Here is a 24,487-nt window from a genome sequence, read left to right on the forward strand (position 1 = left end):
GTTTTGAAGAGGTAAAAAAAGAGGTAAAAAATATTTATATTTTAACGTTGTAGATTTGAAGAGGTAAAATATATACATATATATATATATATATATATATATAAATATTAATGTTGTAGTTTTGAAGAGGTAAAAAAAAAAAATACAACTTTAAAATATTCCTTTATTTTAATTTATATTTTACAACTTTTTTGAGCCTTCATAAAACAACATTTTACACATTTGGGCAACAATTTTTTAATGTTATAGTTTTGAAGAGGTACAAAAAAACTACAACGTTAAAATATAAATATTTTTTATCTCTTCAAAACTCCAACATTAAAATAATATTATTATTATTATTTTTTTTACCTCTTCAAAACTACATTAAAATATAAATATTGTTTACCTCTTCAAAACACAGACGTTATTTATTTTATTTTTTTACCTCTTCAAAACTCCAGGGTTAAAATTGATATTGGATTTTAAACACTTTGACATTTTTATGAATTTAAAAGATTAGTAAGCAGACAACAAACCACAACTGAAGATCTTATCAATGGAAATAGTTGAGTTTGTCTTGAAATAAAGTCTTTCAATTCTTGTCAAATAGAAAATTGAAAAAGTCACTTGTTGATGAAACTCGTCTCTTTCACAGGCTGAGCTACTGTGAACTGTCAGAGAGAAGTTGTTCACTTCTGTCCTCAGTCCTCAGCTCTCCGTCCTCTAGTCTGACTCTACTGGACCTGAGTGACAACAACCTGCAGGATCCAGGAGTGGAGCTGCTGTCTGCTGGACTGAAGAGTCCACACTGTCACCTGGAGACTCTCAGGTCAGAACATCATCTTCTCTCTTCATGTCTGGTCCACAGTTCATCTGGTTTCTTGTCTCTCAGGAGAAATGAAGATAGAAATAAATGTCATGTTTCTAATATCTGGAGAGAAACTAGACGAGTGTCGTCTCAGCTCTTGTTTCCTGGTTGATGAAGCAACTGAGCCAGATTTCCTTGTTCGCAGACGATGTGTTGATAAATGTCACTTCCTGTTGAAGTATTATTTATTTTCAGCTCATGAACTGAATGTTGAAAAACACTTTATTTAATTTAATTTGATTAATCAAGATCAAGTTGATCACATGAAAACATTCACTGAAATACTTGTTCATGTTCCAACAATTCAGCATAAATCAATGATGTCTCACTAGTTTGTAGGAAAGTCTGTTTTTCTAAAGTAAATATTTAACAACAAACCACAACCTCAACATTGTTGTTACTCCTTCTTCATGTTTGTGTTTCTGTCGTCATGTTCAACATTTCACCCTCATTTATACCAACCTGATAAATATTCAAACAAACATGTGACCATGATCTTATGAAAGTAAATAGTTGATTGTTTTTAAATAAAGAATTGAAAAAGTCACTTGTTGATGAAACTCATCTCTTTCACAGGCTGAACAACTGTGGACTGTCAGAGAGAAGTTGTTCACTTCTGTCCTCAGTCCTCAGCTCTCCGTCCTCTAGTCTGACTCTACTGGACCTGAGTGGCAACAAGCTGCAGGATCCAGGAGTGGAGCTGCTGTCTGCTGGACTGAAGAGTCCACACTGTCACCTGGAGACTCTCAGGTCAGAACATCATCTTCTCTTGGTTCTGATAAGTTTCTAAAAGTGTTTCTCCTTCATTTCAGTCTGTCATGGTGTCGGATCTCAAAGAGAGGTTGTTCTTCTCTGGCCTCAGCTCTGACATTGAACCCATCCCACCTGAGAGAACTGGACCTGAGCTTGAATCATCCAGGAGGACCAGGACTGGAGCTGCTGTCTGCTGGACTGAAGAGTCCAGACTGGAGACTGGAGACTCTCAGGTATGAACAGAGCAGCAGAACTCACTGACTGAACTCCAAAGATCTTCAGACTGAACATTTGATGCTCAGACTCTTCATCTGAACTGAGCACATGAATCCAAACTCTGAGTTCCTCCATGTTCTCCTGCTGGACACCAGTGGAAGCATGAAGGAGACAGTTGAGACTGAGCAGCCTGTTTATAGATCCATCTTTGTTGTCATCAACAGTCATGACTGAGTCGTCCACTGAGAATGAAACAATATTCATGAAACATCTGAATCAAATGAATCTGATCTTCTGACTCTTTCTTCCTCCAGGCTGTAGACCACATTGGTTTGACCTTCATCCATGAATGGTAAGTTTGATTCCATTGATTGACTTCAACATCAAAGCTCATCTGCTGACACAGCAGTTGAAGGTCTTTGTGGACATGGACTTGATGAAGAAGATTCCAGAACAAACGTGCAGATGTTAAAGACTCACAGTTACAGTATCAAGTGAAGCTCTGATTCCAAATCTTCAAGTCCTTCAGCTCAAAACTCTTCAGGAGCTTCAACATCAACATTGTTTCAGTTTGACTGTCAGTGGAGAACAAAGAAATATTTCTGTCAAATATTTGAAATCAGACGTGAGTTTGATCATCAACTCACAATGTTGAGTCACTTTAAACATCATTTCACACATGAATCACTTCATATTGAATCATGTGTTCACTTGAACATCTTCATCACAACTAGACTAGACTCATGTTAGCTACATGCTAGTTTAGCTGCTGACTTCATCTTCAAATCTGACCTTCAAGATGATTCTGGGATGTTTCAGTCACATGGTTCTTCTCTCAAGTTCTCAGAAGAATGTTGACAGAACATTGACTCGTCTCAGTTTGGATCAGTATATGATCGTCAAGACAATGTTCTTCCACCATCATCACCTCATGTCTCTTCTTCTCTCAGTCTTCACTCTCACTGGACTCACACACAGCAGCGCCTCCTACTGTCCAACGACAACAGGAACTTGATGGAGGATCAGGATTATCTGGATCATCCTGACAGATTTGAAAAGCTGCGACTGGAGGTGTAGAGGAAGTGAGACTATCAGAGTGACTCTCAGAAGAAACACAAGAAATATGTTATTAAGTCAAATGTTTCCTAACATACCTGCTGGATTTGTTTCACGTTTGTTTGTGACTTTTATGATCGTTCTCTAGTTAAACCTCTTTTACTCTGAAAGTAAGTGGTTTAATGGTTATTTTTTCAAACTGTACTTCTCAACAGTAGCTAAACATGATCGTGACAGATTGACTTCATCTCATCTGTCGCCTAGAAATGATGTCATCAGAGGAACAGAGCGAGAGAAACATGAATTAAAAAAGATCAACAAATTCAATCCTCTAGTCAAACAGCTTCAAAACATACAGTTCTTTGTACAATATTCTCAAAATCACACTATATTATATTTTATAAACTGATCATTATTGTTATAATCGACAAGTGAATCTACACTTTGACAAATGTATCGTGAGACAATCTTGATCCAGTTTAGAGAGTTTTTCTTCCTTCATTAACTGCAAATGAAAGTGTGTTAAAGTAACAGTTGAATGTATTCAACATTATTTACTCAATCATGTAATAGTAGGTGAAATAAAACTATTACAACAGTTCTGGAATCATTTGATGTTTTAAGTCTTTTGTTGTCTTTTTATGTCACACGTCTGAAGTAATAATTCACCCAAAATTCAAACTCATTTTCTACTCGCCCTCATGTCGACTAAGTGTTGGGATTATTTTCAGAGTGATCTGTTCTTTTTAGAGTTATAGACAAAAATGTTTGTTCATTTTAATGTAGCGACTGGAGCTCAGTGGTCTTCGTCTTCATCTTCGTCCAAAAAGACACTTGAAAACATCCAAATACCTCCAGACTGCTCGTCTGGACCTGAGCATGAATCATCCAGGAGGACCAGGACTGGAGCTGCTGTCTGCTGGACTGAAGAGTCCAGACTGGAGACTGGAGACTCTCAGGTCAGAACATCATCTTCTCTTGGTTCTGATAAGTTTCTAAAAGTGTTTCTCCTTCATTTCAGTCTGTCAGGGTGTCAGATCTCAGAGAGAGGTTGTTCTTCTCTGGCCTCAGCTCTGGCATTGAACCCATCCCACCTGAGAGAACTGGATCTGAGCTTCAATCATCCAGGAGGACCAGGACTGGAGCTGCTGTCTGCTGGACTGAAGAGTCCAGACTGGAGACTGGAGACTCTCAGGTATGAACAGAGCAGCAGAACTCACTGACTGAACTCCAAAGATCTTCAGACTGAACATTTGATGCTCAGACTCTTCATCTGAACTGAGCACATGAATCCAAACTCTGAGTTCCTCCATGTTCTCCTGCTGGACACCAGTGGAGCTCCACGTGAGAAGATCATAAAAACACTTAAATTAATCTATATTTTAAATGTGTTTGTAGTGAAAGATCTCAGTCTCTCAGTGTAAATCTTGCACTTGTGCACTGACACTTTCAATGTGTTTGATGAGGAAACACTAGCTGGAGCTGAGCCTGAGAACTTCAATAAATATATTTAATATTTAAACATTTAACAATAAACACGTACTTGGATCAAACCTCATATCATTTTTAAACGGAGGCGCCACCTACTGAGCATTAAACATGATGACACTGTTAATGAAGCTTCATCTCACCATCACTAGTTTTGGATGACCAGCATGTCAGAGTAAGAAGAACACGCCGTACAACAGTGGTGCTTATTGAAGCCTCTAATATATAACAGGATTGAAAATAATTAGTTTTCCATTTTTACGGCTCCATTATTACAAACAACAGGTATTTACTTCCTGTGATGTGTTCAAGAGTTGGATTGTAAAACATTGACTGTAATCTACAGTCGCACCACTAGATGGAGCCATTGTCAATAAATAAACACACGAGTCACTCTATCATCACCTGTCGTGGTTCACTCCATCCCTGCAGCGAGGAAAACTTATCTTAGTCCTTGCAGAATTATTGACAGGACAGTGAACTATCTTAAATCACCACTAGAGAGAGCGATGTTCTCTCAGATTACAATTAGCAGCATTTTAGTCTTTCTTTATCCTTTAACTGACACATCGTCCTTTGTGTTGACATCAGGGGTGTCATACCCTGAAGATGACATGTGTTGGTGAATCATATAGTACTTATATAATAGTTTATTATTTGTTTAATTTCAGCACTTTATATAGACCTGATGTTTTATTTTTTCATTATTTAGAAGAAACAACAGCAACATTCTTTCCTGCTGGAGGAAACTGAAGGCAACACTTGAGACTCAAATACAGCAGAATGTAGTTATAAAAGTGATTCACACGACACAACAATAATCATTAAATGTTGGGTTTTTTTAAAAAATCAAAGTCTCTTGATAATCTTGACAAAATTGCAACATATTCCATACGTTTCAAAGCGAAGGTGCGTCCGTTTCTCTTCCAGATCAGCTGTGCAGAGAAAAGTTCTTCTGGACATGTTAAGTCCTAAATGAAAGCAGCTTTGACTGTACAAAAAAAAAAGAAGAAGAAATAAGGACTCGTAGAGAGACTCCACACATGGTGAGACCATAATGTTCAGGGTCGGAGTCTCTCTGCACAACTTCTGGTCTGAGTGATTTGAAACACAGGGGCTCAGTAGCAGAGGTGTGTGTGTTAGTGACATAGTGGGGGGGCAGCACAGAACATATACAATGGACAGGCCAAGCACACAACATGATTCCTTCCTGAGACATTGGTGTGTGTACAGTAACGATGGTCAAGATGATGTGAAGGCGTTTTGGCATCAAGTGTATCACAGGGTGTGAGGTTGCTCTGGATCCTGCATGTTTCTAACACAGGGGACGATGCGTGAGGACAAATATCAGAAGGACCTTCACGATCCCCCGTCCAGAGGGACCACTACAATCTAGTTTTCCCCACCACGACATGACACGGACCCACATAGAGGCTTTTGAGAATCACTTGTATTCAATACAGTGTGTATGTACACCACTCTTCACATGGATCAATATCATGAAGCTGCTACAGGAACGTCCGAGCCCGAGATGTGATCCACCTCAACACTTCCAGACTCCGTCTCTGTCTGCTACATGACCAGAAAGATATGCCCCGACTGGAGTGCTACTTGTTCATACCTACTGTAGGTCAAAACAAAAGGGGGGGAACCGTGAACGTCTCATTCTGAACAGCCGGTGATTAGTTAAGTGTCCAGTATTTAGTTACACAAAAACTTCCTTCAGTAAAATGTATTTCCTGGAATCACAAACCTATGAACAAAACACGTAAAAGGTTTTTTCTTTTCAAAACCAAGTGAAGCCTAAAACTTTTCATAGTTTTGCAGAAATGAGTACAGTTTATATACACAAAGCAAAGGCTACTTAAAAACACTTTAATAATGAATCTTCATGAACTGGATTTCTTGAAAAGACCTGTGACCATATCATCCAATCATTTGTTTTCCATTTGTCTGGAAGCACAAAACAATACGTGGACAACAACCTGGAATAGACTGTGACACTCGTAGCGACTTTCTTTTTGTGCACATACATGTGAGGACTGGAAATAACTTCTGTTTGCTCTTTGTGTTCATCAGAATAATGTACACGTGACATCAAAGTCAAACATCTTCCTCAATACTCTCGGTGGTACGAAAAGATCCAAACAGTGAAGGGATACAACAGTTTCTCATCTCAGAAAAGGTTTTCAGTCGCCCTCATGTCAAACACCATAGTTCATATCTATATGTATTTATATAACTTTGTCGGCCGTCACTACGCCGATTGTGTGGCTGGACTGCTTTGGTAGAGCTGGGCAGAGCTGCCGCTCTCCAGGCCTCCAGAGTTCTCCAACATCTCCTGGATGAGAGGAGTTATGGAGCCGGGGATTTCCATCTTGAGGGTGATGACTCGTTCAGCTCCTGCAGACAGAAGGAAACAACAAAACTCTTCCTCGCTTGTCTCTGTGTATCCATCATAATACATGAATACACATTTTTAAACATAAAAAATAAACCTTGTTTTACACTGGCAAACAAACAACATTCTTTCTATTATGGCTTTCAAGCTACTAAGGAAGGTAAAACTGACCTAAAAAAGTCTTTATCTCTAACAGTAGAGGGAGCCAGAAACAAATATGTTCAGCCTTCTGTAGCGCCCAGCAATATTAGATCTATTGATGTGTCGATGAAGCTTCATGAAGCAGGGTCATATTTTTCACACACATATATATATATATATATATATATATATATATATATATATATATATACATATTTTTCATATTTTGTTGTTGTTGCTGTTGTTGTTGTATTATTTTCAGATGATGCATAATTTAACTCATTTATGAATGTTTATTTTGGATTGATGAAATGATTGACAGCTGTGTTTCTCATGTTCCCGTGGTTGAGTGACATGTGGCGGCGAATTGAGTGAGACCAGGACTGTGTCGCAAATTGTTCACTTCTGCACTTACACTTAATATTTTAAGTGCACAAGTGTGTCCCAATAATCAGTGTGCGAAAATCCAGTCCACAATCTGCACTGAATTGGGAAAGTTGAGTGTAGATCGATGGACACTTTCCACCCTCAACGACCTCCATCTTAGTGACGTAGATGAAGCTAAACTGAAGCTAAACTGAAGCTAAACTGAAGCTACGTCACTGACGACCGTTTTCAGAGCAGATACCGACGTAAATGTCACACAACACAACAACAGTAATAACACAATGAAACACAACTTGTTTCAATTGTATAAAAGTGTTGTCAAGTGTCAGTGATAGTGTTTCAAAGACTGGTTTCAATCAGTGTTAAAAAGTAATAGAAGAAGAAGCTGTCGAGTCATTTCCTGTAAGTGTGTAGCAGCAGAGTTTTATTCGAGACAGTACTACCCTGGCCAAATTTGAGCACTGGCCAAGTACATACAAATCTTAATGTGTACTATAAACCAGTGCACGCAGAGAAGTGTGTGATATGGGACACAGCCCGGGCCTTTTAAATGCCGTTTTCAAGAGTTTAGATGGAGGACAACTGAAGATCTGATGAGTTTGTGAGCAACCAAAAGGAACGAGAAAAGCTGGATTCAGACGATTCAGGCCTGCAACATTAATGTTCAATAATGACTGACAAACTGTTCATTATTTCGTGTTTTAGATCGAGTGACAAGTCTAGTTTAAATTGAGAGTATTTTTGTTTGTCTTTGTCTTTTATAAGTACATTTATTTGTGATTGAACTACTTGTGGAACTTTTATTGTTTAATTATTTTACTGAAACTAAATTGGTGAATTCAGGTCCTGCAGACGTTTAGTAGAGCAGGATCTCTACAGATTGTATAAGTTAAAAATAATTGCAGTCGGGTTAAACCTAATACATAATTTCCACCAAAGATGAACCAAAAGTAATAAAATAAATCTGAACCTACATTGCTTTCCGTTTACATGTTGCAACCAAGGCTCCAAAAATGCTCTTTTCAGAGGCAGATGTCGGCGTCCCTCACTATAACTTCTTCTGCTGGGGCCCCTTTGTCCAGCACATAATCCAGCTTTAAACACATCACACAATTATTTTGACAATAAAACTTCAAGTGGTTCATTCATCTCCAGCCAATGGGGGGTGAGGAATCAGTAACAGCGCATCAATCCTGGGTCAAGACTGAATAGCTTAAAGAGGCAGTGCGTGATACAAATCACGCTCTTGACTCTCTGGTCCTTACACTCCTGACACGCTTGTCACTCTTGGGGTCCCATCCTCACCTCTCTTCGACCCCGTTCTTGACTCCTGCCCCTTCCCTTCCTGCAACTTGGTGAGAGAAGCTTCCCAGCTTGACCATAGCTTCTCAAGACACAAGCAAGCTGCAACCCAATCTCCTGCAGCCAGCCAAGCAAGCCTGAACCAAGCAACCAAACTGCTCTTCCAGAAAAGACTTGTGACCCCTTGCACCGAGTAAAGATACATCTCTGGACAGTTACGCCAACTCGGTCAAGGGAGATCTTTGCCAGCCTGCAACAAAGGACCAGGACCGGACCCAATTTTTCATATGTTTGTATAATCAATTTAAGAGCCTCTTACTCAGTAAAGAACATTAATCACAACAACACGAAGTGACTTCAGTAAATGAGATTGATTCAAAGTAGTGTTTCATAGTTAATTAATAACTCCAATGAATTAATCATTATCGATATAAATGTAAAAGTTTCCACTTTCAGATCTATTCATGGTCAGGCTCCTCCTTACGTCACTGACCTGATCCAGCCTTACACCCCAGCTCTGGCTCTGAGGTCTGTGGATCAGAATCTTCTGATGGTTTCTGGCACACGGTCCAGGACCAGAGGAGAGAAATCCTTCCAGACTGTTTGTTCAGGCTTTTCCTTGATTTTCTGGAACTCCTGTTGTGTTGTCAGTTTTATCTTGATCTTTAAAGTATGTACTTTATTGAATATTGTTTTGATTGTTTAAGCGCTTTGTGACCCTGGTCTAGAAAAGCGCTATATAAATAAAAAATTACTTACTTACTTACTTACTTACTTTGGACTAAGACTCAAAGGTGGTGCTTCTTTTCTTCAGGTCATGTTTACCTAGAGGCAATTTTAAAGTTAAATCTACCAGAAATTAGTTGTTCTGAAAATAAAAGTTTGTCTAAGGCAGGGGTCGCAACCTTTACCACTCAAAGAGCCATTTTGACCCGTTTCACAAATTAAAGAAAACAATGGGAGCCACAAAACTCTTTTGAAATTTAAAATGAAATAACACTGCATATACATTTTTTTTTGCTTTGTGCTATGTATAAACAAACTATTATGGGTTAAATTTATGAAATCAATGAACGACTGAAGAGAAATTGAAATACAATTTCTGCATGCAACAAAACGTTTTTAACTCCGAAAAAGACGTTGTGTTGAAGGTTAAGTAAAATACTATTTAAGTCCTCCTTGTAGTAATGAAAAAACAAAACGCCAAACTTAAATGATCCACTGGCAGAGAACCAAAAATGCCGTCCTCTCTCTCTGTGCCGTCATCCTTCTACTGGCGCCGTGCCTTCAGCTGCCAACCTGAATAATAAAATGTCTATTTCACTGAACAATTAAAAAATGTGAATATTTGCCAAATTATAGGAAATTAAATCATTTATCATACTTGGTCAATGTTATTTCTGCTCCTGAACCGCAGCGCATAGCGTCTCCACATCAGGGCTGTATGACCTTTATCTTCACACAGGATTGTAGGCTCTCATCTGTGAGGCGTGTGCGATGTTTGTTTTTAATAAAGTTCATGTTGGAGAACACCTGCTCACATACAAATGTGGATCCAAAGATCGACAGGACTCCAAGTGCATACTTTTTCATGTCCACATAAAAGTCGGGGATAGCGTTCCAAGTTTCGAACACAAGTTTGTCTGGTTTGGGGAGGTTTTCAATATCACACCATTTGTGATTCTGAGCAAGAACGGCCTTCTGGCGTGAAACATCTTCAAGGTCCGCTGTCAGGCGCTTTAACTTGGACACCCACATGTCTTTGTCGGCTATGTCAGCCAGTTCCATTTCAAGATCAGGTGGACTCACACCTGGAAAGGCTGTCATATTCAACAGGGATGGATCGAGGCTGAGGGGAGTGACAGGGAAGGATAATGTGTTTTTTCCTCTGAACTCACTGAATCATTTCCCAAACGATGTTTGCATTGCAATGACTGCAGAATGTAAATACTCTAAATTCACAATGTGAGCTTTTTTGAACTCACTCAAACTGGGGAAGTGTGACAGTGTACCTTTCTGTAAATCTCTGGCAAGCACTGTCAACTTGCGCTCGAAAGCCAAAACCTCCTCCAACATGCACAGGGCTGTGTGTCCTTTCCCATGAAGAGCTGTGTTTAGCGTGTTCAGGTGCGCTGTCATGTCTACCATGAAGTGTAGCTTTTCCAGCCACTCTGGCTGTTCCAACACAGGATATGTGAGCCCTTTGCTGCCCAGAAATGTTTTCACCTCTTCCAGACACGCGGCAAAGCGTTTCAGCTCCTCGCCTCTAGACAGCCACCGGACTTTGTTGTGCAACAGGAGATCAGAATATGTGCTTTCCAGCTCGTCCAGCAACGAACGAAACTGACGGTGATTTAAACCTTTCGCCATTATTTTATTGACAATCTGAATGACAACATTCATTACGTCTGTGCATTCCGGAGGAAATGTTTGAGCACACAGTGCCTCTTGGTGCAGGACGCAGTGAAAAGTCAGCAACTTTCTGTCCAGCAACTTCTGCAGTAAAGCCACAAAGCCCTTGTGCGCTCCTGTCATACTCTGTGCCCCGTCTGTAGCCACTGACACCAGGTGGGCGGTGTTTATTCCTTTGGCTCTTAAACAATTCAAGACAGCCTCACAGACGTCCTCCCCCCGTGTTTGGCCTTTTAGTGGTATCAACTCAATCATTTCTTCCTGTGGCCCAGCAGAGTTTACATACCGGCAGAACAGCGCTATTTGTTCAATATCACCTTTGTCTTTGGATTCATCACAGGCAATTGAGTAGGCAACAGCTGAATTGATGTCTTTAATGTACTGTCTGGTGATGTCTTCTGCCATTTGTATGGTTCTGTCTTTGACAGTTTTTGCAGAGAGGGGCATATGCTTGATTTTCTGTACAATTTCACTCTTGTTTTTAAAGTCCGTGAATAGATGTTCTGAAATCTTAATGAAAGATTATTTTAAATATCTCCATCTGCAAACGGCTTCCCCTGCCTTACTATTTCCTGAGCTGCAACAAAACGAGCATATGTACTTATATTTGCAGACTTCATCCACTTCTTGAAGTGATTTTTGCTCAAATCAGCCTTCCGTGTCAGTTCAGAAACAGCTTTTTTTCACTCATTTCCATCCGGATATTTTTGAGCAAATGCTGCGTGTTTATTTTGGAAATTGGCGACATTTGACTTTTTGTTGTTAGCGAGTTTCTCATTGCATATTAAGCACACAGGTAAACCAGTCTCGTCAGCAGTGAAAGCAAATGCATCTGCCCACGCAGCATTGAACGTTCTGTTTTCTTCAGACACTTTTCTTTTCTTTGAATTCTCCATAGTAAGCCTACCTGGGGTGGAAAAGTTAAAGTAACCAGACACTGGAGGGTGTCGCACATTGGAGGTTGTGACGTGTATCAAGAGCGACAAAAATATGTTAACACATTTTGTAAGATCGCCATAATAATCTTAATAGAATTCCTTTTTGAAAATGAATTAACTAATACATTTGAATTAAATACTCATTCATTATTTTCAACTGCTGAGCCGCATCAGAGTGATCAAAGAGCCGCATGCTGCTCTGGAGCCGCGGGTTGCCGACCCCTGGTCTAAGGGCTATAATCTACTACAGAAGATTGGACAGAGATGTTTGGCCATGACTTCACTGTATCTGTTGTTTGATATCATTTGTATAAGGCAGATATTATTAAACATGACACCTTTTTTCAGCATTTTCCAGTACAGGCAGATGGAACCAGCTGTGGAATTTTCATGATTATGGTAGAATGTTGCAATTTCCTCATTAAATATTTTCTATTCAATAACCAAATGACTGTCCATCATATCCGTAGTATATGAAAGTAGTACCAGAAATGTTGTCTCTCATGTATTACAAAATGTAGTAACAACTATCAAGGCCTACATGGAGAGCGACATAATCAGGTAACAGGGATTGTGTACAGTAGTATATAATGATATATATAAGTATATAGGATACAATAAAAGATTTATTTAGACTTTGTGACGATACGTTTTGTTTCCACTGTGTGTCAAGTACAATGGTACAAGGTCACCTGGCATTAATGAATTCACATACTTTTAAGATTGTTTAATTCAACTCTTAAAAAAGTCTTCTCTGAGGCTATAATCTCAGTGATCCAAAAAGAAGGAAAAGACAAAGAAATTTGTGTAAATTATAGACTGATATCTGCACTAAGTATAGATTATTAAATATTTGCATCCATTATTAAAAAAAAAAAAAGATGGAAAAATAATGTCAACTCTGTTTAAAACGAACCAAACTGGCTTCATCTCAGGACGTGTAGCCCGAGATAATATTCGACGAACACTCCAAATAGTCAACTCTACACAAAACAATAAAAGGTTCATTTGGAATGGAAATTAGCAGAGAATAAAATACACAACAATCCTATTGCCCAAATAAAAAGGTGTGATGGGGCTTCCCAATCTCAAGGACTACTTTTACGCAGCACAACTGAGAAGATCAGTTGGTTTGATGAAACCTATGATGAAAATGGAAGGATATCGAATCAAAAATAAATGACATCCCGGTCCGATCACTTCTAGTAACAGTAAAATCATAAGAAAACTATACAATATTCTTGATCCTTTCACTCTACACACTTTACAAGAGTGGTTTGAAATAATCCAACGAGAAAAGCAGGAAAAAGAAGTAAAAAACCTAAACTGGGAAAACAAAGGAATAACAGCAATTTGAACAATAACTAAAAAGGGTTTAATGAGTTTCCAGGAGCTAAAAAACGATCTGGACTAGTTAAAGATGATTTCTTTCGATACTTGCAAATAAGAGACTACTATGTAAAGCAGATTCAAAGCACGAGGACCCAGGAGGACTGCTTGAATGGATCTACAATACATACAGAGGAACACAATTCAGAGATATTAGCGCCATATATAAATGTTTGAGAACAACTCACTCTTTGTCAACTGCTTATATCAAATCAAAATGGAAGAGGGAAACAGGAACTGAAGTACTGAGTTCAACAACATCTATGATCTGGAGGAAATTTGGTTGGAAAAATATAACGTGTTATTTTATATCTCCGAGAATAAAAAGCAAATTTGACGGATCAGGTGATACATGTTGTAGGATGTGTGGAGAGAAGGTTGTCCATCATGCTCACATTTTTTGGCAATGTACAACAATAACTATATTCTGGGAGAATGTAAATAGAACAATTGGAACCATTCTTGTTGGTTGCATGTAAAAAAGTTACGAGAAACTGGTTCAAAGCAGAAGCTCCTGATTTGCATCAATGGATGAACATTATGAGGGAAATACGACTCATGGAGCAATTGACCTTGAAACTCAGACTGAAAGAAACTCTGTGGACCCGGCGATTGAAAAAATTGGACTTCATTTGACACTATCACTCCTAAATGACTTTTGGATTTGAATGATGGACATTTGAAACCTGTATGTTTTATTTTGTCTAGTTTATTTATTTGTGTGTTTGTTTGTTTTTATATTTGTTTTATGTGTTTGGAGATTTAAATTATGTAAAGTGTGGAGAAACTTAATAAAAAGGAAAGTATTAAAAGAATAAAAGTAAGAAAACGGACCCTTGAGGTACACCACAGGAGACACTGGCTGTAGAACTTGAGGTGTATCCCATGGCGACCGCAAAGGTTCTGTTTAATAGGGAGGAAGAAAACCACCTCAGTGCAGTTTCTCTGATGCCAACCCAAGAGTTAAGACGATCTATTAAAATATTGTGGTCAACAGTGTCGAAGTTTACAGTAAAATCTAAAATAATGAAAATCACGTTTTCCTCTTTATCAGCAGCTAAAAACAAGTCATTAGTGACTTTTAAAAGTTCAGTCTCTGTACTGTGACCGGATCTTAAACCTGATTGAAATCTTTCAAATAAATTACATGAAGACATAAAATATTAAATTTGGAGGGACACCACCTTTTCTAAGACTTTGGCTAAAAACAGGAGTTTAGAAATTGATATAAAATGAGTAAAAACTGGTCCAGGCTGGGTTTCTTCAAACGAGGTTGGACCACAGCATGTTTAAAAGAACTGAGGAAAAGAGAGCTGAATGTGTAAAACTGTGTTAAAAACATCCTTTAAAAATTTTCGTGGGAATGACATCAAGAGCACATGAGGTGCTTTTCATCTTGGATAAAGTCTTTGGCAAAACCGGGAGGTTCAGGATTAAAGCTGTTAAAAAAAAGCAGGAGTAAAATGCTCTGTGAAGGAGGATGTTGGGTGAGGGTTAAAAACATGTGAGCGAGTGAGTCGGAGGAGTTCGGGGGATGGAGTAACCAGGTCCATTGTTAATAGAACAGCTTTATGGTCCGACACTCAGATATCCTTCAGTGAAACTTTGGATGGGTTGAGGCCAGTGTGTATAAAACCATGTGTGTTGGTTTATCAATAATCTGTGATAAATTAAAAGAGTCGATTGTGTCAATAAAATGGATGAGTCCTGAGTCTTGAGCAGGTTCTGACTCTGACCTTGAAGCGCCGAAGAGTCGACGGTGTTTGACGTGTCCATGACTAGCATGTAGCCGGGAGTCGTGATGTCCAAATAAAACAGTTTCAAGTAAGAACCAATTAAAACTGCAATATAAAAAGGTGGATATAAAACTAGTAAAAGCCAGTAAAATCAATGTTGACACTGAAGTGCTGATATGCATATGTGTGTAATGGATACAAGTGTGTTTGCATGTGAGTGTGAAGCTGACATTGTGCTTATAGTTGTGTTAATCTGGGCTGGAGTTTTGCTCCTCGAGTATAAGGTTTTTATAATTGTGTATGACTTTTGATTTTAGTGTTCATGCAATCCAAAAAACTGTAACATAGTTACTATGGGTGCAACGCCCTTTACAAGTGTGACCAGCAGACTTCAGCTTTCCTGACTCCAAAAAGTTGCCTTGTTGGTGGAAAGTGAGGCCTTTTACAGACGAGGCCTACTGCCCCCTGCTGTGTGGAGCTCATCTTTTTTTTCTCATTGTACTAGTTGCAATGACAATAAATGAGTAAACGGAAAGAATAATTTGTAGAACCATAGTTACGAAGATAAAGGGGTTCATGTTGTTTTTGGACAAAGAAACTAGAGATCATCAAAAATTATGTATTTTTATACTTTTAATTCCCTGCAGGAGAGAAATGAAAGCACATACAGTCAATAAAATCTTGTCAATGAACCAGAACACAAGGCTTGGTAACAGTCTAACAAGAAAGACCGGTTTCATGAGTCACATACTTTTATTTCAGTCTAACCCTTTATACCAGCGTCAGAAGGAGTTGATCAGTGTCTTGTTCCATCAGTTCTGGTCAGAAGAAGCTGAATTCTGCTCCAACATGGACCTGAGACCACAGAGAAGAAAGCTGCAGACAGGTCAGTGACTCTCTGACTCTCACACAAGTCAGCAGTTGATGAAATGAAATGAATCACAACGAGACGATCCATGTTGATGTTTTTAAACAACTGCAGCTCAATCTACAAATGATGATGCAGAAAATCTGAATCTCATCACAATCAAACACCTGTGTGTGTGTGTGTGTTTGTATACTGTACGTGTGAGTATTTTTTTATGTTTGTACATGTGAGTATTTCTTTTGTATCTACATTTGTGTCTGTGCTTTAATGTGTGTGTGTGTGTGTGTGTGTGTGTGTGTGTGTGTGGGTGTGTGTGTGTGTGTGTGTGTGTGTGTGTGTGTGTGTGTGTGTGTGTGTGTGTGTGTGTGTGTGTGTGTGTGTGTGTGTGTGTGTGTGTGTAGGGGAGTGTGTGTGTGTGTGTGTGTGCGCGCGCGCATGGGTTTGTGTGGGTGTTTGTGTGCGTGCATATTTGTTTAACTTCCTGATGAGGCAGTTGTGAAGAATCTAGTCTTTTTCCACCACTGTCACAACAAGACGATCCTTGTTGATGTTTTCACAAACAACTGCAGCTCAATCTACAAATGATGAGACAGAAAATCTGAATCTGAAGACATTCAAACACCTGACATCTGTGTGTGTGTGTCATCATGTGTGCTGTGTGTGTTACTGTACGTGTGAGTATTCTTTTGTGTTTGTACATGTGCGTATTTGCTTTGTATCTACATTTGTGTCTGTGCTTTAATGTGTGTGTGTTTGTGTGTGTGCGTGTGGGTGGGTGTGTTAGGGTGTGTGTGTGTGTGTGTGTGTGTGTGTGTGTGTGTGTGTGTGTGTGTGTGTGTGTGTGTGTGTGTGTGTGTGTGTGTGTGTTTGTGTGTGTGTGTGGGTGTGTGTGTGCTTGGATGTTTTTGTGCGCGTGCATATTTGTTTAACTTCCTGATGAGGCAGTTGTGAAGAATCAAGTCTTTTTCAACCACTATGACTAACTTGTCTATAAATATTCTTTATCACCAAATAATATACTATTATTGTGTGTCTGTGCTGTTGTAGTGACTGTGAGTGTGATCATGTGAGTGTGTATTGTTAATATAGACCAGAAGTACCGTATAGTCGGTCACAAAAAAAGTTTGCAGGTTTCCTATGTACATATTTACTGCTTAGATCCATGTTTATCAGAGAAACATTAATATAAATACTGATCAATGATAAACACATTTGTAGATACAGTACATGAGTGAATAATAAATTATTTAAAAACCTAAAAAATATGTTTCTCATTCACTTGATTAATGATCTTTATTTGTTAAGACAACATGATGTATATTGAGTTGTTTTCCAGGCATTTCACGCAATTTTGAAAAAACAAGAAGCAATTATAAGTAAGAAAATGTTATTTGTAAAGCGCTGTTCTAGACCAGGGCCACAAAGCGCTTTGATAATAAAAAACAATAGCTAAAATATATACTTTAAAAGATCAAGACACGTAAGAAAAACACAGGAGTCCCAGAAAATCAGGGAAAAGCCCAAATAAGAATGTTTTAAGATGTTTCTTGAAGGAGTCAGTAGATCATCAAACACAGAGATCGTTCCAAAGCTTAGGAGCAACAGTCTGGAAGGATTTTCCTCTCCTGGTACGGTAGTATGTGCGCCGAACCACTGGAACCTTATCATCAGGAGAAATAACCTGAGTTTCAATTATGTCCACATATAGCTGCAAAGTGTTTTCACTCATTATTTGATTTCTAGCAAACAATTGACTAAGTTCAGCCTCTGGGGCTCAGTTGGATCAAAAGAGCAGTAGAGCTGGATGTCATCAGCGAAAATGTGGTAAGAAACATCAGGAAATCTCTGAATGATTTCACCGAGGGGAATCAAGTATAGCAAAAATAATAAAGGACCCAAAACAGAACCTTGAGGGACTCCACACAACAGATGATTCAGACCTTGTTTGATTGGCAGATACACTGAAACTGCGCCCAGAAAGGTATGATGAGAACCACTGTAACACAGACCCAGACAGTCTTCATCCCTCAGTCTTCTCAGCAGGATCTGGTGATCTACTGTGTCAAAGGCTGAGGACAGATCCAAGAGAACCAGAACAGTGGATTTACCCGAGTCAGATGTCACTGGACACCTTCAATAAAGCTGTCTCCGTAGAGTGATGTTTACGGAAGCCAGACTGAAACTTCTCATGGATGTCGCTCTGATCCAGGAACAGCTGCTCAGACACCACCTTCTCCAAGATCTTGGACAAGAAAGGGAGCTTAGAAATAGGCCTGAAATTACTGAGGTCAGTCGGGTCTAAGCCTGGCTTTTTGAGTAAAGGCTCCACAATGGCATGTTTAAATGCATTGGGGAAACCCCCTGTGGAAAGGGGGAGCTTTACTATTTTGGTAACCCAGGGGCCAATTACATGAACAACTTTAATAAAGAGCCTACAAGGAAGGACGTCGGACGAGCAAAAGAAGGGGGTTTCATCTTGTTCACCGGTGCCATGCTACAACAGTACTGTTCAAAATACAAAAAAAACAAGAAAACACACAATCAAGTGAAAATATACTATAAAAAATATAGGGGGGAACTAACAAAAAAGACAAGAATATCCAGCAGTGAAAATATTATTATCTGGATCAGTCCAGAACATTTCATCAACATCACAGGCGATATCTTCATTAACAAGACAATGAGGGAAGAAGCCGTCCATGTCGAATCCATCCTTGAATATGGCGTTGATTAGGTTACAGGCCTCCTCTGTAGAAATCCTCAGAAAACATCTATATTTTTTCTTTTAATTCCCTGCAGGAGAGAAATGAAAGCACGTACAGTAAATAAAATCTTGACAATGAACCAGAACACAAGGCTTGGTAACAGTCTAACAAGAAAGACCAGTTTCATGAGTCACATACTTTTATTTCAGTCCAACGCTTTATACCAGCGTCAGAAGGAGTTGATCAGTGTCTTGTTTGGTTAGTTCTGGTCAGAAGACCAGTGACTAATTTGTCTATAAATATTCTTTATCAGCAAATAATATACCATTAACTCGTGTCTGTGCTGTTGTAGTAACTGTGAGTGTAATCGTGTGAGTGTTAATATAGACCAGAGGTGCCTTACAGTCGGTCGCGATCTACGAGAAGATAAGCAATCGGTGCAATAACCATGTGACATGCACATCAGCCAATCAGAGCTCTCTTCTCTTTCAGTGTGTGTGCAGCAAATTTAATAATTATCAAGAATAATAATGGCGTGAAACTTGACTTCCTGACAGGTTTGAAGGTGTTCTATGTACATATTTACTGCTCAGATCCATGTTTATCAGAGACACATTAATATCAATATTGATTGAAAATAAACACATGTTTGTAGATACATGAGTGGATAATAAATGATTCGTAAACTTAAAAATAAGTTTCTCATTCACTAAAATAATTATCTTTATTTATTAAGATGATCGATTTATATTGAGTTGTTTTCCAGGTATTTCACACAGTTAGGAAAAAACGATAAGGAATTATAAGATTGTTTTTATAATGTAACAAACACAGTGGGATCCTTCAAGTCTTCTCTACGAGAGTCACAGACGTTCTTGTGAAACAACATCACGTCAGTCAGTTATATCAAAGTGAAGCTGCAGAATGAAAGCAGCTAAAGCCGGTTTCCTTCATGTGATCACGTGATCGGAGCTATATCCTTAAAAACACACTTGTATAAATACACCATCACATAATAACTACATGCAAAGAAAACACTCTCATTTTAAAAACATAGTAAGAATAAGTGCATGTGTTGCGCACGTGAGCCACAAATTCTAATGAAGCTCAGAGACGATCAGACCATCATCATCATCATCATCATCATCATCTTCATTATCATCATCATCATCATCATCATCATCATCATCATCATCTTCATTATCATCATCTTCATTATCTGGATCATCATCATCATCATCATCTTCATTATCTGGATCATCATCATCATCATCATCATCATCATCATCATCATCACTACAGTGCTTTAAGTTACTGATTTACAACAAGCAAGGAGTGTAAGAGCCTGTAATGACACGTCTGTAGGGGGCGCACTGAAAAAGAACCGCCAAGAAAGGAGAAGACTGGAGCTCCAAGCAGCCTATTGTTCTCCTTCAATAATTGCAGGCAGGTGGAGCTGATGAGATGGTCTGGTCCCTCAGGTGAGTGCCGACAGGAGGGGTTGAAGAAAAGGGCTGGACTTTCTTTAGGAAGATTTGCTCTAATGCCTCAAAAACAAGGACCAGAAAGCCTGAGATCTCAGTGTGGAAAGAGATTTTACAGAGTAGAGAAGCTGCTAATGCTGGATAGTGGACGCCTCATTTCATAGTTCCATCTGCGTCTGTGGATAGAAGATACCTCAGTGTAGCACTTACTACAAATATTAATAGTGAGTTGTTGTGGGACTAGAAACTAGGTTCGTAGGAAGACAGTAAATTGGCTAAAATAATGACAAGAGAAGACATCACAGACCAAAAGTTTAGTTTAGATTGCCGGCTTTATCTAATGAGAATGAAAATAGTAGTTAGAAAATGGATCCTTTAGACATTTACAGACATGACATACATACAACATAGGAACACAAACATTCGCATAAATGCAAAATGAATTCGAAGAACCTGAGTTTTACTCAGTTACCTTTTAGATTAAGAAACCTTTTTGAATCCTTTTTGAGTCTCTAGTTAACTTAACCTTAGTTAGTTTCAGTAGTCTAGTTATTATTTCAGAGCTCTTTTGTATTCTAGTTTGAATTGTTATCCAGTAAGTTTGAAGTTATTTTGACATAACTAGTTTCTTTCAAGTATTACAACCATGAACCACAGGGCATCTCACAAAACCCACATGAGAAAATGCAGTTGCAATCAACATTTCAGTTCAAAACATTCAAGATATGCACCATAGTATGAAACATAAAATAATAAACTGTTCAAGTGTCTATTCAATCAGTTTTTAGTGCTAAACAGTCCGTTAGCAGGTAAAAGGGAAACCGTTACCCTTCCACACAACAGCGCGAAGCAGTCCACGCACTGTTCACGTAATCCAGAGGGGAAAATGCGGTTTAAACCGGAACAGTCTTACCGCGGTCCTGGAGAGTATTCCTCGGCAGGGAAAGGGGGGAAAACTTAAACAACGGGAACGCGAGGTCCACTCTCCCAAAACACGAGAGTAAAGTGTCTCTTCCAACGTCAAAAACACACAGTTCAGTCATAGCTCCTAGTTGGGTTAGCTCGCCATCCACTGTTCACGAGCACGTGCTGGGTGCTTGATCTTCAAAAGAAAAACTTTTCCTCCGCAAAGTTCGTCAATGACTCAAAACTAAAACGGTAAACAAAACCACAGTCTCTCGACATAGACAGAAAGGTAAAGAAAACACTTGCAATAGGAAAATAAATCGTCAAAACACGTCTCTGGCAGAGACAATCATTTGCGAACAAAATATGCAATGCTCCGAATTGTCCACATGATGGCATGGTCGTGCAAATGAAGCCTCATGAGGCTTTGCTCCAAAGATGAACTACTCGGCTGCGAGGCTTCAGTGCTTCATGAGGCTTCATCTCGCCATCACTAGTCTCTGCTCTTTTCTTAACGGTTTCTTCTCCGGAGTTCTACACGAGCGAGCGCACCTGCTCTCACTTCCTGGATTCGGTTCCGCATCACCAACTATCAGCGCTGTGATTCGCTAATGGATATCAACCTCTTAACCAATGAAAAACAACAAAATACCACGCCATGAAATAATGTTTTAAATCGTATTTATCTATTTTAGATGTTTTAATGTCAGTAATGTAACTTATTTAAATGATGAATTTCGTGTATTTATTTATTCTAATTTATTAACTATTTATTAACCTAAGGCTAATTTCACCTGGGTTACATCTGCTCCATCTAACCCTGCCTGTAGAGGGCGCAGAACGTGTGAATTAAAATCTGTTTTCCTCTAATGAAAACAAGACATTATGAAAGGATTGATTAAAGTTTTTACACTATGAGGCGAGAACAACTCTTAATGTTGACAAGAATCTTACGATCGTGTTTGTGTGAAGGTGAAGAACCTGCTGAGACTCATGGTGAGGACAGAGACTCCTTTAAATACCCTCAGTGTGAGGAGCACGATGAACAGACCAGCACTCAGAGGTAAGACAAGGACCTCCAAGATTGTCCTCCATGTCTTCATTCTCACTCATTCTACTTCTGTGTTCAAGATCAAAGCAGCAGCAAGAACCTGCTGGACCTGGACCAAGATCTGGACCAGAACTCTGCTGTGTGTCTCTGAAGAGTGATGGTTCAATGCTTAGAGTGATTGACTTCAGAGGAAGTGAAGAGTCACCAGCAGGGGGATATAAAGACACAATTATAAACCTCATGGGTTACGGAGCTATTTTTGTCTCACTTATATTTGTAACTGTTTAGAGGGTGATCTGCAAATATTAAATGGTTGCACGTGTGTTGTGATATCCACAAATGTAAAATTAATATTTGTAACTTTTATTTTGTATTGACAAAACATTTGTACTTGTAAATATATTATTTGAATGTACAAAACAAAAATACATTTGTAAAACTTCCAGAAATTATGTGTGTGAAAGTACAAAGTGATTTATATTTACCTGTTGCTGTTTTTTTTATAGTGTTTTTTCCTTTTATTTTACTTATTTGTTTTTGTTCAGTATTTAAACATTATTTATATTTTTTTGCCATTAGCCAACAACGAGAGGCATCATTTTAATTAATAATTAACATTACAAAATAGGCTCCTCTCGATTTTTTTCTTTTTGTTTATCAATCAATATTCTCACATTATTGACACCAGATAGTTTATTCTGAAGAATGTACTACCTTAGAATTGTTAAGATTCGTTAGACTACTGTATTATTAACTATTACAGAGTAGAAAGTTGCTGAGGCTTGTTATGTGACTTTCTGGAATTCCAAATTTGCATTAAAGTCAGTTAAAAGTGTGGAGTTAAAAACACTCGACTCCAATTGTGCCACAACTTCATATAGCAGTGTCTTCTTTTTTGAGGCTGCAGACCCTAAACTTATGTGAGCACATAATACCTCCTGGACAACTGGGTGAGCAAACCGAGCGCACCTCCACAAACTGAACCAAAGCCTGGCTTGTATACATGCATTTATCTGAAGCTTTTCACAAGAGAATGATCACAAATAACGATCTCCTCAACAACACTGAACACAAATAAATAAGTGAATGGATGGCAAGTTTGCTGCTGTAGCAACAACACAATAAATAAATAACAGTTATAAACATCAACACCGAGGCTCAATCCCTGAACTCCTGCTTTAAAGCTGTTGGTTCTAGTCATGATCCATTCAGGCTAGTGACGTCACTGGAGCATGAACTTGAACTAATATCGTCGGCTTCGTAAACACAGACATTTCTTTCACGCTTCATCACTGCTACCGTAATGTTCTGTCATTACGCGCACTACAAATCTAGCGTAAAGAAAAACACCACAAATAAAGAAGGAAAAGAAAAACAAAAGATACAGACTAAACAACAAAAGCTCAGACTAAAGTTCAGTTGACATTTCTCTTCTTTCAAGGAAGTCAAATAAACTCAAAATGTAATAAATATGTCCAGCTTGTTCTTTCTAAAAAAAACATGTTCTTTCGTAAAAAGTCAATCCCTTGATCCATTTTTAGCACCTCCATGTCTTCATTCTCACTCATTCTACTTCTGTGTTCAAGATCAAAGCAGCAGCAAGAACCTGCTGGACCTGGACCAAGATCTGGACCAGAACCCTGCTGTGTGTCTCTGAAGAGTGATGCTTCAATGGGGAGATATATGGACTTCAGAGGAAGTGAAGAGTCTCCAGGTGTGAGGTGAGAGTGAACAAGTGTGAGTCTACCAGGTTCATACACACATTAAACCAGAGAACTTCACTTCACTCACATCACCAGCAGGGGGAGATAAAGACACAATTAAAAACCTCAAACGTTGCTTTCACAGTTGTAGTGCAGAGGTGGACATGTGCAGCAGTGTGAGGACATCTAGTGGTTCAGCTGGTGAATACCAGGATAGAAACAGATGAGAGTTGATCAGAGTTGTGTTTTCATCAGGATCCAGCAGGAGGAACCAGAATATTCTGGACTGTTGTCAGTCTTTGAAGAATAAGACCAAGAAGAATCATTTTTATCAAAATTATATTTAAAATAAACAGTTTGGCTTGACAAAATTTAAGTTCTAATGGAGGTGTATGTGGGTTTTAAAAGGAACCTTCTAGTTTACTTACGATCAGAACCTTCAACACGACAAGAGTTTATTTACAGTCTGATTTCATCTCTTCTTCTCAGAGTGGACCATCAGAACTCAGAGCTTCTCATTGGTCAGCAACATCCCTCACAACTGGAAATCAAACGGCTGGTATGTTCATGAACTAGAGGAGGTCCTCATCCTAGAGCTTCCTTCTGTTCATCATCCTTCAGCTGAATCCAAGTTAAAGCTTCTGGTCTTTGTGGTTCTTGAGATGATCCACTATCACTCTGACTTTCTTCTCTGTGATTCT

At 38.8% G+C, this 24,487-nt stretch overlaps 1 protein-coding gene and 1 long non-coding RNA gene across 2 annotated transcripts in view; both read left to right on the forward strand.

Annotated features, from left to right (window-relative positions):
- The window catches only part of LOC148085133 (uncharacterized), a 523,722-nt gene that overhangs the window by 122,646 nt on the left and 376,589 nt on the right, over nucleotides 1-24,487 (forward strand). Inside the window, exon 7 of the mRNA XM_087783290.1 lies at nucleotides 638-811. Coding sequence (XP_087639416.1) covers nucleotides 638-811 — 174 coding nt within the window. The remainder of the gene's footprint in view (nucleotides 1-637; nucleotides 812-24,487) is intronic.
- On the forward strand, nucleotides 15,846-22,918 carry LOC148085136 (uncharacterized). Its single transcript, XR_015710481.1, has 3 exons — nucleotides 15,846-15,955; nucleotides 22,005-22,095; nucleotides 22,164-22,918. It is a non-coding gene; the product is annotated as an uncharacterized LOC148085136 (long non-coding RNA).

Source organism: Callionymus lyra, chromosome 2 (genome assembly GCF_982586985.1).
Source record: "Callionymus lyra chromosome 2, fCalLyr1.hap1.1, whole genome shotgun sequence".
NCBI classification, from domain to species: Eukaryota; Metazoa; Chordata; class Actinopteri; order Syngnathiformes; family Callionymidae; genus Callionymus; species Callionymus lyra.